At 38.5% G+C, this 12,562-nt stretch overlaps 1 protein-coding gene across 1 annotated transcript; it reads right to left on the bottom strand.

Annotated features, from left to right (window-relative positions):
- Positions 1-1,590: 1,590 nt before the first annotated feature.
- On the bottom strand, positions 1,591-12,025 carry ADAD1 (adenosine deaminase domain containing 1; the record flags this gene model as incomplete). Its single annotated transcript, XM_080343342.1, has 10 exons — positions 1,591-1,950; positions 2,965-3,097; positions 3,621-3,858; positions 5,247-5,473; positions 7,160-7,330; positions 7,532-7,655; positions 8,431-8,556; positions 9,664-9,831; positions 10,239-10,415; positions 11,842-12,025. 10 exons carry the CDS (start codon positions 12,023-12,025, stop codon positions 1,837-1,839), a joined length of 1,662 nt encoding a protein of 553 aa, XP_080199468.1. The 3' UTR covers positions 1,591-1,836.
- Between the last annotated feature and the right edge of the window lie 537 nt (positions 12,026-12,562).

Raw genomic sequence — 12,562 nt, 5'->3', positions numbered from 1 at the left:
GCTCAGTGCATTCTGCATATGTTTTAATTCAACCAAAGCAAAATCCAGATACAAGAACTGGATCCAAGCTGTTGTCATCAACTTGTTTCTCAAGGATACAGCTATCATGCACATCACATCTTTTTCACAACAGAACTTCTCTCCTCTTAAGAGAGAATCTAAACTTCATAGATATCTTGGTTTGCTGCTGATTAATAAAATGTCTGAAGTATAAAAAAACAATCCAAAACATTTCTCAGTTGTACATATTTAAGGCTTTTAGCCAAACTACGGGAAACACCTTAGTGATGATGTCTCAACTAAAGTGTAAAGCAATACAGAAAGATGGTCCAGTAGAGTATAAAAAAGCTAACACACGGTCAAGAAAATTTATTGTTTAATATTCCTGAAAAACAGCAACACTATGCTCTAAGCCTGGAATACGATGGCCACTCTTGAGCATTCTTGGAAAAGAAATATTACATGGAGCAAATATTCTGTGGAGTATGTGCCACAAAAACACAAAAAAACCCACACCAGCACACCACTCCCCCCAGGTTACAAGCCAGTAACAGAAAACTGAATAGCAGAATTGCAAAAAAAGGTCAAGAACAGAGTAGTAACAAGTTAGTGAATTTCAACCACTTGAAAAGCAACAGATCACCTAATGCAAAGACTCCATGTACTTGTTCAAAAAATGGATTAACAATAAGAAGCTGAAACACCACCACAACTGTATACTCTTACTGATGTATGAAAACATTACATAACAGATTCCTACACTTGTAGGATATAAAAAGACCCGGTAACATAATGAAAGCGTACTACCTAGCTGCAATACACTAACATTTCACAATACCACACAGAACCCAAGTATGGTATTCAACAACATCCCTATAAACATCATTATAACGTCAACATATTCAACATTTTCTTACCATAACTCACAAGGAAGAAACTGTCCTCTCCATAGACAGCATTTTCCAGATTATTACGTACGAAGAGAATTTTGCAAGGACTTGCCATCACAGTGCTAAAGGAGTCTGTGGGTGGAGAAGTCCAACTAACCTGCAAGTACTAACATCCAATGGTTTTTGGGGTAGCCAGCAAAAGGTAAAGGAACCTGATTTCTGGTAACTTCTGTACTATGTCACACTATGCTGTTATTCACAACTTTGATGCCTTTAAAATGCCTTAAGTCCACTACCAAAAACAGTGATTGTAACAAAAAGCTTGAGTAACATCTTGGTAATTTGAAGTTTCACATTTGCACATGCAGATCTTTTTTTTTTTACCTTTCTACCATAAACAATATGTAGTAAACTACAAGTCATATAGCAAAAGACACAAAACAAAAGTCTTAAAATGACTAGCAAAGGATGCCTACAGATAAAGGATAGATTGCCAATTTTTGTTTCTGAAAGTGATTCTCACACTGGTATACTACTTTTTAATTTAAATAAATCAAACACTTACTGATTTTTCTTTTTTTCTTAAAGACAGTTGTAAAAAAAGGCAGGGAAAAAGAAACCATCAATAGAGTAATCCTGAATCTAAAAGGAAAAAACATGTTAATAACTCCACGAGGACCAGAGAAGAAGTGGCATTGAGTGGCAAAACAAAACAGATTTGCAAAGCTGATACTTCTACCTATAAGGAAACAGAGGATTTTTTCCTTTGGAAAAGCCTAAACAGTTACAGATGATTTAACAACTGCATTTAAATTGATAAGAAACAGCTCTGGAATTGTTTTCTTGCTGCAAATATAAACCCTATGGTTAAACATTTCACTAATGAGAATTATGTTTTACTGAAAGGAAGCATCCAAACCAACTTCACATACAATCTGTCTCACAGTCAGTCAGTGAACTGTTCGGTATATGAAGACTTCACAATCCAGGATCCATAGCTGTGTTGCTCTAAGTAGTTTTGCAGCAACGTTTTAGCTTCCTGGTACAATTCAGATCGAGCCTAAAAAAAAAAAGAAAAAAAGATCTTGAAACATGTCAAGAATGATGGTTACAGAGATGTGTGTTTCTTACCACCAGCACATAACATGCACAAGCACAAACCTTGTAGGGTAAGCATTAGAGACTCTATAAATATACTCTTTTTGCATGCTTGGGCGTTTATTGAGATGGAAGAATTATGTTAAACATTCATTTTTTCAGCATCTTTTCAATTCCAATGGTATCTTTACTCAGAAAAGAAACATTCAATATCATTGAATGCAAATCTAAATGCATAGTGAACAGTCCATTAACAAGCCACTTTTAAAGTAGATTTTGAATCATTAAAAAAAAATGGTCTCTTGCATGTTCTGACGGGGGCAGGGCGGGGAGAAGATATGTACTTCATAGAAGCTTAAGTTTCGCATAACAATTTTGGAAATATACCTCTTGAACACAGGAAAGAAAAAACCTGCAAGAGTATAGAGAAGTAAGATGCGCCTATGTATTTCCAAATATGGACAGGAGTGAGTAAACAGTGTTTACAGCAATCAGGTAATTTCTCTGGATTGTTATACTACAAAAGAAAGCCAAAGACCTGATGTTCTCTTCTGATAAATGATTCCTACTTTCCTACTACTCAGTGACATAAGAATCCTCCCATAGGACTACAATGTGATAGAAAACATCTATAGGAACCAAATATGAAAAGACTGAAAATGACCTAAGAAAAAACTCCAACCTTTTAAATATGAAACTATCTTATATGAAGAAAACGGCCAGCAGCTTCCACATGCTGAGACAAGACACAGAAGACTTTGACAGATAAAGTTTCAAGATTAATTCAGCAGATTATTTTTTACTTGAAAACATCAATTTCAGATGTTCTCAAGCAAAGATTATAGGCAATATAGGACATTCAGCTCTTCATGTAAAGTTTTCAGCAAACTACAAAATCACTCCGGCTACAAAACCAGCTTTGAGAGTAGCCATTAAGAGACTCCTTACTGAAATTCCAGCCCCTATTAGCACTTACCTTAGCTTCGTGGTATGTTGCAACTTGAAGCAAATCATCTCGTTCTGCTTCCTTAGCAAGCAATCTGAAACGACTAAACATTGCTGCCTTGCAAAGGCGACTTGCCATGTAAGCGCCACTTTTGAATGGTGAACTACAGTCAGAATGAAAAAAGCATAATAAAGCTCAGTAACGAATACATTACAGGTACACTGCTCATATCCTTACAGGATTTTTCCCCCTCCAATGCTTTCTGAATATGATCATAAGATTTTACTTCCACTTTCAACAAGCAAAGCTAATGCAAGTCAGCAGCTGTGATAATTTAAACAAGTAAACCAAAAACAGGTTTTAAACTTGAATTCATCTGAACTTGGATGCCAACTGGTTTTATGTATTGTGAAAACTAAAACATTCACTACAACATACAATGGAATAGAGATACCTTAATCTAAAGAACCGTTTAATTTCATATACTGGCATCTCACTGTAAAATTACAGCATCTCTAAAAATACATCTAATCACAGGATGCATTCATCTAACACAGGAGAGAATGTCTCTAATGCAGGCAATACTGTGGCCTCCCTGCACAGCTTACAAAATCAATACTTCAATGAACCGGCACAGAACAATAAGGCTCACCATTATTTCCAATACAAAAAAGAAAAATCCTAACCTTTCAGTTGTTTTTCCATTTAACGCATCCACAACCTCCAACGATGCATCTGACAACGACCAATTCAAACTGAGATACCTCTGTTTAAAGTCTCTTTGAATTGAGTGTGCAGCTTTCACCAAGTAAGTGTGAGATCTGTTGACCAGATAAGGCATTGGAAGCTTTGATGTAAGTGCATCATCAACACGCTGTTTTATAGCTATTTCTAGCCCTCTTGTATCCTGGCAATTTCCATTTCCTATTAATCAAAACAACATCAGTCACATGTAAGTACGTCTAATTAAAAAAAAAGTTAAGAATGCAGATGTTTCCATTGGTCTACATTATATCCATTTTTCTACACAAAACTGGTATTTGGAAAAATCCGTTCCAATATTTAGTATGCAGAACAAAAACAATTTCAAAATTTTTTCTCCAGAGGCATAATTATTTTCACGGGGTGCCTCCTTTTTGGAACAATTATTCATCACCAACTCTACATTCCTTACAGAAGACACCATTAAAATAGAAGCTGTAGCGTAAACATCCTTGTTCCACATCAGAAAACACACTAGGGAGTTTGCCAACATAACTCCATATCCAACAGAATTTCTGACTGCCTACTAAACAAACATACTTGGCTTCACTGCATCTCAAGGAATAGTCATTAATTTCTATTAAATAGAAGGGAAATATATTGCAGATTATTACGTTTACTGAAATGAGCATAATAGGAAGTTTTTCTATCGCTTTTAAGTAGAAGTGCCTAAACTTCCCTAGAAGGAACAGGCGTTCATTCACCAAGTCTTGCAAGATCTTTTGGAGCACTTCAAAAACCTTGTTCTGTGGTAGAAGAGGAGAAGCTGCTACAGCATCAAGGTCTGGGGAACTCAGACATCTATGTACTAAGTTTCATAATACAAATACTGAGAGGAAGAAACACCTGAAAACCTTCAGAATGATAACCACTAATTTAATTCCACCCCACAAATAAAAGCTACTGAAATGAGTTCTGATAACAGCATGGTCTTCCTGGCTGCCACAAAATCCTGAGAATTCATTACACCCTTGGTAATCCCCATTCCTCAACAAAACATGTATTTGCATTAACCCGTACAAGGGCAGATGGGCAGCAGGGCACAGACAGGACAAAACCGAAGACTTTCCAACAGAGCTGGTAAGATATCAAAGGTTGACACTCTGTGACCTGACATTTTCAGTTGAATACTGGCAGTGTTTTTCTACCACTGGTCATTTCTACAGTTAAGTGACTAACACCATCACCTTAAGGTCACCCTGTTTGACTGAATACACAGCATTTGTCACACTTGGTATTTTCTCAACATTTAAAATTCGACTTGTTATAAAACAACACTGAATTTCTTGTTACTCTAATATGTCATAAAGGGAGGGCAAGCTAAAAAAAGATACCCACAATGACAAAGAGCAAGCCTAACTGTGTTTTAAATTAGGGCATTTCAAGGATGAGTGGGAAGAAAATGTACACACTTAGTATCTCTTCAGAAAAATCCTGTAATTCTTCAAAGAACCAATCTTGGCTTAGTCATGCTTTACAAAATCTAATCAAACCGGAACATGAAAACATTAAAAAAAACCCAAAAACCCAGAAACTTGTATTAAGCTTACCTACAAGAATATTGTTGATATAAACTGGTTCAATGAAGTGGCTCAGTAACGCTCCCTGAAGACCAACCACTTCCCATTTTGTTAATTTATCACTAGCTGACATACTGGTTGCTGTAACAGTTTTAGGTGGACAACAAACACTTAGGTAAATCTTGCCTTCTATAGCAACGTGGAGACTCAGGTCTTCGTTAGTTTCATAAGCAGATGGAGATTGTGGATTGAGATGTCTAGAGTAAGACAAGAAAAATTAATTTCAGTGAGAATGTACTCCAATCAGAGATTACTGTAAAGTGCTATCTAATACTGTTTCTCAGAGCAATTATCACTAGATCTGGGCCTTACATTATGTTCAAGATATGTAAATTTCAGGAACACCACGTTCAGCTGCTCAAGAGTCTAGAATACTGAAATCAGTATTCAAATAAGAAACAGAAATTCAACCTAATCTTAGCCATCAGTTGTGCTAATATTAGAAAAGATCAGCATACGCTGCAAACAAGGTATCACTTTTTGTCTACTTACACTATGACAGAAGTTACCTGGAGGCTGCTCATCTTGTAAAAATGCAGCTGCAAGGTTATCTCCTGTAAAAGGTAACTTACTCTGCTGTTCTCCAAAATATTTAAAGCAAGCAGATGCAACACATTAGGGAGACAAAACAGTGATTGTTGTGAAGCAAAACATAGTTTTCCCCCTTAACCAAAAAGGGATAAGAAGTGCAAGTCTGCAATTTTGAGCTAACCCTCCTCAATTTTAGCATAACTTACAATGTTATGATCAAAGGTGCTTTTGCTTTACTATATTATTATACAGCAAACATTTAATTTCAGCTTAAGTAACATACTGCCATCTGTTAGTAAGTGGCCATATTTTGCTACTCAATGGATCACTGGAAGCAGCTCCCTTCTAAAAACTATATATTGAAATAACTTCATACATAATCAAAACTGCTGTATTAGAAGAAAATATTTCCAGAGCTCAAGAGAGCACGGACATTGACCAAAAAGGACAAAAAGCACGAGTGAAAGTACTGAATCTGATCCATCAACCATTACAGAGCTGCTTACAAACTGCACGCAGTCTTATCAACTACTTCCCTGGAAGAGGAAGCTATGACACTGAAGTAATCCAAACCCTGCCGCAATTCTAACAGGAGGGACTCCCCTAGTCGGCACAATTTGCAATGAACTGGCTGTGACCTCCCGTTCACAAGGCTGCCTTCCAACCACCACAAATGCAGCACGAAAGCAGCTAGTGGTCTTGTAAATATGAAGGAGTTACGACTGCATGACTTCCACGGACATTATTCCACCCCACCACTACAACAGAAACAAAAAACCTTTATTCATAAAGACTTGGTAAACCCATGACTGCTGCTGTTACATGTCAAAACTATAAAAAAAACATCTTCAGAGATTTAATAAAAGTTAGAAAGATAAGCATAGCAAGTATATTTGTTCCATCAAGCTTCTCTCATTACCTTTTTTCTACAAAGTAGAGCAGGAGCCTATTATTTCAATCTAAAGCTTTTATACGCTAGTCCTGTGGCGCAAAGGATGACTTCACATCACCAGATACACTTGCTTAGTGGTTAAATTAATGATTTATTAGTATTTTAATAGTATCTCTGGAGGTGTGCTAACAGGCAAGCAGACATAATAATAAACAATAATAAACAAAGCATCATCCTGAAGGTACAAGCCACATAAGTTTTTTGCTGTGTTGAGCTGTATCTCATACACTTACCACTACCACTCCATACATTAATGCTTCCAAAACATTAAAAAAAAAATCAGAATACCCCTTCCACCTTAAAAATCTGTAACACTGCATATTTTCCACACTCATAACACGTTTGTCCGTGCAATCAAATTAATCTTCCTCTACATATGTGAAAATCCCTCAGTACTTACATCTGTGATTTTAACTGAGCAGCTCCTTTTGGCAGCTGATTCATGTAGAGAAAAATAGTTGTGTTTTGCTTTAGAGTAAGCAGCTTTGAGCCTGGTGCTGGGCAAAATATGGATTTCTCTGTCCTCACTGGATTTTCACTATAGAACAGCATAAGGTGTCTATAAAAATACCTATAAGAAAGTGTAAGTGTGAAAAATACTACTTTATTTACAAATACATGGACCTTCACATTTAATTCACGTGATTTAAAAATAATCCAGAAGGTACTAACTATAAAACGTAAATGCACTTACATTTCCATTTGCCAAAGTATAAAACTGAGCAGAACTGGCTGCAAGAGAACTGGTAACTACTTGTACACACATTCTCACCTAACTAGAGAACGCCTTGCAGTAACAATGGCATGGCTGTCATGCAAAACTCTTCCACAGGGCTGAATGCACCGGCTGTAATTACATTCTCCTGTTCCTAGAGCTACAACTTCGTGATGTCCACCTGAAAAGAAGAACATTTATTTTTATGTGATTGTGGCGGGTTAACCTTGTCTGGCTGCCAGGTGCCCATCAAGCTGCTCTCTCACATCCCTCCCTCCCCTCCAGCTGCACAGGGGAAAAAATAAAATGAAAAAATGCCATAGGTCAAGGTAAGGACAGGGACATCACTTGCTGTTTACCATCATATGCGAAACAGACTGAACATGGGAAAGATTAAATTAATTGCCAATTAAAAATAAAGTAGCATAGTGAGAAACAAAATCAAAACCAAAACGACCTTCCCCACAAGCTCAACTTAATTCCTGACTCTTCTACCTCCTCTCCTCCCTATCACTTTGTCTTTGCCGGTCCTTCCTCCTCACGCTCTTCCCCTGCTCCAGCACGGGGTCCATCTCCCAGGACAGTCCTCCACAAATTCTCCAGTGCGAGTTCTTCCCATGGGCTGCAGTCCATTGCACAGAGTGCAGCCCTTCAGGGACAGACTGCTCCAGCGTGGGTCCCCCATACCATCACAGGTCCTGCCAGGAGCCTGCTCTTGTGTGGGTTCTCCATGCGTTGCAGCTTCCTTCAGGGCATATTCACCTTCTCAGGCCTATACTGGTCTATACTCCTCTATGAGACAGCCCAAGGAAATGCTTATGGATGTCTTGAAAATTTGCACGACTGTAGCACAACGACACATGTGACAGAAAAGGAGATCTACCCTGTACCTTTATTCATTGGACCAGAAATGCAGGTTTCCCACTCCCCAGTCCTCAGAATCAAAACAGACTTGCCTTTTTCAATGATGAAGGCAGCCAGGGAACTGCCACAACTTCGGTACTCTGGATATTCGGTAGTCAGGCTGTTAAATACTTCTTCAAGTGTTTGTGAAAGTTTTTGATATATAAGCTGTCTTCCTTCTAAATGAAACAATAAAAGCCAGCAAGACAGAAATTTGCAAGGGCAAATAAAATAGGCACTATCAACAACTTGCCAAATCATAAATCTAAATGTATGGTAAAAGCACTACTATCAATACACACTTTTGAGATTCTGAAGATTATGAGGATGAACATGAATAAATAAAGGACAAGAATCCCTAAACACTTTATGCTTTTATTATTCATAATAAATCAGGGATACAGATCAAGTTTGATTACCTACTGGATTTTCAGCTATTTTCAAGCATTTCAAGTAAGGACAGAAATACTGTTTCTATTTCTATCACTGATTCACCACTTAAATTCAAGCAATTTTTGTAGGTTGTCTCAATTTGTAAAACTGATGGTCAATTTCCTACTTTAGTGACACTGATTTTTACAATGTTCTTTAAAAAGATGTGTAAAATAACAGTAAGTTCACAGAGATCACTAAATGTACTAAAAGAAGAATTAAAAAAAAAAAAGAAAAGAAAAAAGGGGCAAGCATTTTTTGAGTAATTTGAATCAATAGGGAAAACCAAGACTATTCCTTACCAAAACGGATCCTTGAAACGTAAAGAGAGTTTGCTGCAGTTTGGGGCTCAGCAGGAGTACAGGCAGGATCTAAGAATTTAACAAAATCTCAAACTAGGACAGACATTCCAAATTTCAAAATATGGATCTCACACTATTTCCAGCAAGTTAAAAGTTTCTAATTCTCTAAAAGAAGATAAACATTATGGTAAGTGAATTCTTTTGACAGGAGTAACTCAGTGTTTAAGACTTTTAATTACAAAAATTCAAAACCACTTTGGTTACCACTGTTACCTAGTGAGTAGCAAATCAAGTGCAACAGCAACAAACACATTAATTCCTTCAGTATTCTCTGCTCTGTGCTAAAAACTGATGCAACTTCTAATACACAAAAGACAAAGGAAAAAACAGTTTCAGAACCACACAGCAAATAGCTCTGCCCAAAGGATTCAAGAAAACTGACAGAGGCCCTGATGCAGAAGCATTTAATAACAAAACTACACTGAGATTTTACATATGAAGCCTTTAAGCAGACCTTTTCAAGTTCTAATTAGGTGTTGCTACAATATTTACCTGACTTCTCAGAAGCCTCTGCCCCTGTATGCTCCAAGTTAAGTAGCTCATCAAGAGCCAGTTTAGCTGCATTTAATCTAGATTCCTTCTTGTTTTTCCCCAGGCCAGCCTTGTAGCTAACACCGTCTAACACAGCACAAAATGTAAAATAAGGCCTTATGACATCACCTTTAAAGGAGGAAAAAAAGCAGACACAATTAATAAAATTACTTTAAGGTACTTTTGTCCATAGCTTTATGTGCTCATATTCATTCCAAGGACACGTACAAGATGAGAAGACAATTTTAGCAACATACAACTCAAACGTTTCACCTCCACAAGAATTTTGGTGCTTTTCATAAAGTTCTAGTAGCAGCCAGAATTTTATACAACTCATCTGATCAAATTCTCTAGTAATTAATTATGATATACTGCTGTGTAGACAATAAAACAGCAGCCAAAAAGCAACCTATGTGGAGGGCAGTGCAATTAACAGTAAAAAAACCCCTTTTATTAATGCCATCAATACTAACTGCAGAAATTCAAATAATCTCAAGAATAAGTATATTTTATTTCAGAAAAGAAGCAGCATTTACCTGCCACACTAGTTTCTTTCAATTCAAGTTGTACATGGTGCATTTGTGCAAACTGATGCAAGGCAGATACTGGGTTTATTAGTCCCTGTTTGTATCTTCTAATGAAATCAACTAGGTCTTGCTTTGGAGGAAGTGCTAATAACGGGGGTGCATGGGCTGCTTTCAAAAGTAAAGGCTCTGAAACAAAATTAAGAAAAGCACTGAAGACACCGAGAATTTAAATCTGTTGATAAAAAATGCTTTTTATACGCTTCTTAGAGGAACAAAAATCAAAAACATTTACTCTAGAGCACTATTTCTCTGTGCTGGATCCTACATTAAGAATACTAGCAATTCTGAAATTGCCAGTACCTTCTCTTTTAAAAAACACCAAAGCTTTTGAGTACTAAGTCCATTAACCTCTCAATATAGACAGATATTACATGTAAATACAACATACGTTCCCCCTTCCCTCACACTCAAATGAAAGCTGCTGACAGCAGATGCAGAACAACGAAGCATGTGGTTCTTCACACAAAACTACAAAGCAGTGGAACTCCCTGTCACAAGGCACTATAAAAGTTTTATCAACTACACACATTATTCAAAAACCAGATAACTCCTTCAAAGAAAAGGAAACTCACCCACAAAGAGCTGCTGAACAGAGACAGTACCACTGGCTGTGGTGGCCAGGACAGAACAGGGGGAGAGCTGCACTGCACATCCACCCTGACCCTGCAGGGTCCCCTGACTTTTGGAATCAGGACAGGGGGTGCGTGGGTATTTCATCTGTCCTAGCACGGAGTCCTTATGCTCTTCAGAGGTCAACTGGAAGCAAGTTAGTCAAGTCATAGGAGAATTCTATGAATCCCGAGCAGTAGTTGGGTGGCAAACCCACACTTCTGAGTTTCATTCAAAAGACAAACACTTCCAAGAAGTACACTACATCTGGGCAGCTGCCCTTGACTTGGAGGTTTCCTACAGAATAACCAGTTAACATTTCCTTCAGGATCTACTGTGAAAGATTGGTGTGTTTGTTCAGATTTAAGATTAAAAAATGAAATCTTTTTCCTCGAATGAACTCCAGGATGGATGGAATCTTCAGTTCCAGGGTTGCCACATACTCAGACACAAGTGTGTCCCAGCCAAGAAGCAGCAAAATAAGCTGTTATTTCCAAGTCTCATAAATACGTGCCTATACCTTAACACAACTATTCCAAGAAACAATTTAAAATACATCCTGGGACAACTAGAACTGCAGTTAAAACTTTTCTCAATGATCTCTATGAAAATCAACACCGCAGTACATATCCTACACTTTGGCAACCTCTACAGCACTTCTAATATACACAACTTAAGAGTTTATAATTATGAAATGCTGCAGACTATAACAGATCTCATCCTATAACAGATCTCTTATGCTAACAGACAGACTTTCAGTGTGAAGGAACACAGGGAGAAACAAGTTCAAGCAGACACTAAAGAAATAATTTTTAAAATACAGCAATAAGAAAAAGCAGAGGCTTGCAACCTTTCAAAAAACAAAACAAAACAAAAGTTACTTTCACAAGTATTAACAGTGACTTTTAAAGGCTAATCCCAGTGTATAAACTGAAAACTATACCTCGATTTTGTATTGCCTCTGGCGCACCGTGCCTCCCAGATGGAAGTTTTGGCCTTACAGCCACAGACTGAGAAAGCTTCCTTAAACGTGGCCCCTTAGGAGCCCCAGCTAGCGAAGTCTTCTTACGTATGGGGTCAAAAGTGGGTGTTCCAGCACTCTGAAACCAGCCACTGCTGTCAGCCATTTTTGATCAACCTAGGCAAGTTCAACAGTAAAGTCAGGAGGTGTGAGAAGCACACTGCAAACTCCAGTTATGCCATTTCACAAGAGCGTTATGAACAACCCACATTCTGCTTCCCTACGGACTGGTGCAGAACTGAGACACAGCACCATCCCAACCGGCACCAGGAGTTTCAAAGGCACTGACCCAGTGAGTTAAACACCTTCCCCCACGCTTCACGTCAAGGCTTCGTGCAGCACCGCGCCGCGCCTTGCAAACGGCTCCGAAGACAAGCCAGTCCCGAAACAAACACCGCAGCACGAGAGACGATCCCCTCAGATTCCCAGGACAAGCTGGAATGGAACACCCTGGTACCTGCTCTGCTCTCCTAATCGCTCTCCCGCAGGAAAGCCCACACCCGCCGGGCTGTGCCGTGCCGTCCCGTCCCGCCGCAGGCGGTGCCGCAGCGCTCGCACCCGAGGGGAAGGTGGAGCCCCCTGAGGTAAAAGGCGGGAGGAAGTGCGAGGGCGGTGAGGGAGCGCAGCCGCACCAGCTGCCGTC

This window comes from Nesoenas mayeri (genome assembly GCF_963082525.1).
Source record: "Nesoenas mayeri genome assembly, chromosome: 4".
NCBI lineage: Eukaryota > Metazoa > Chordata > Aves > Columbiformes > Columbidae > Nesoenas > Nesoenas mayeri.
Note: the sequence above shows the minus strand (reverse complement) of the source record. Positions and strands in the feature narration are given on the sequence as shown.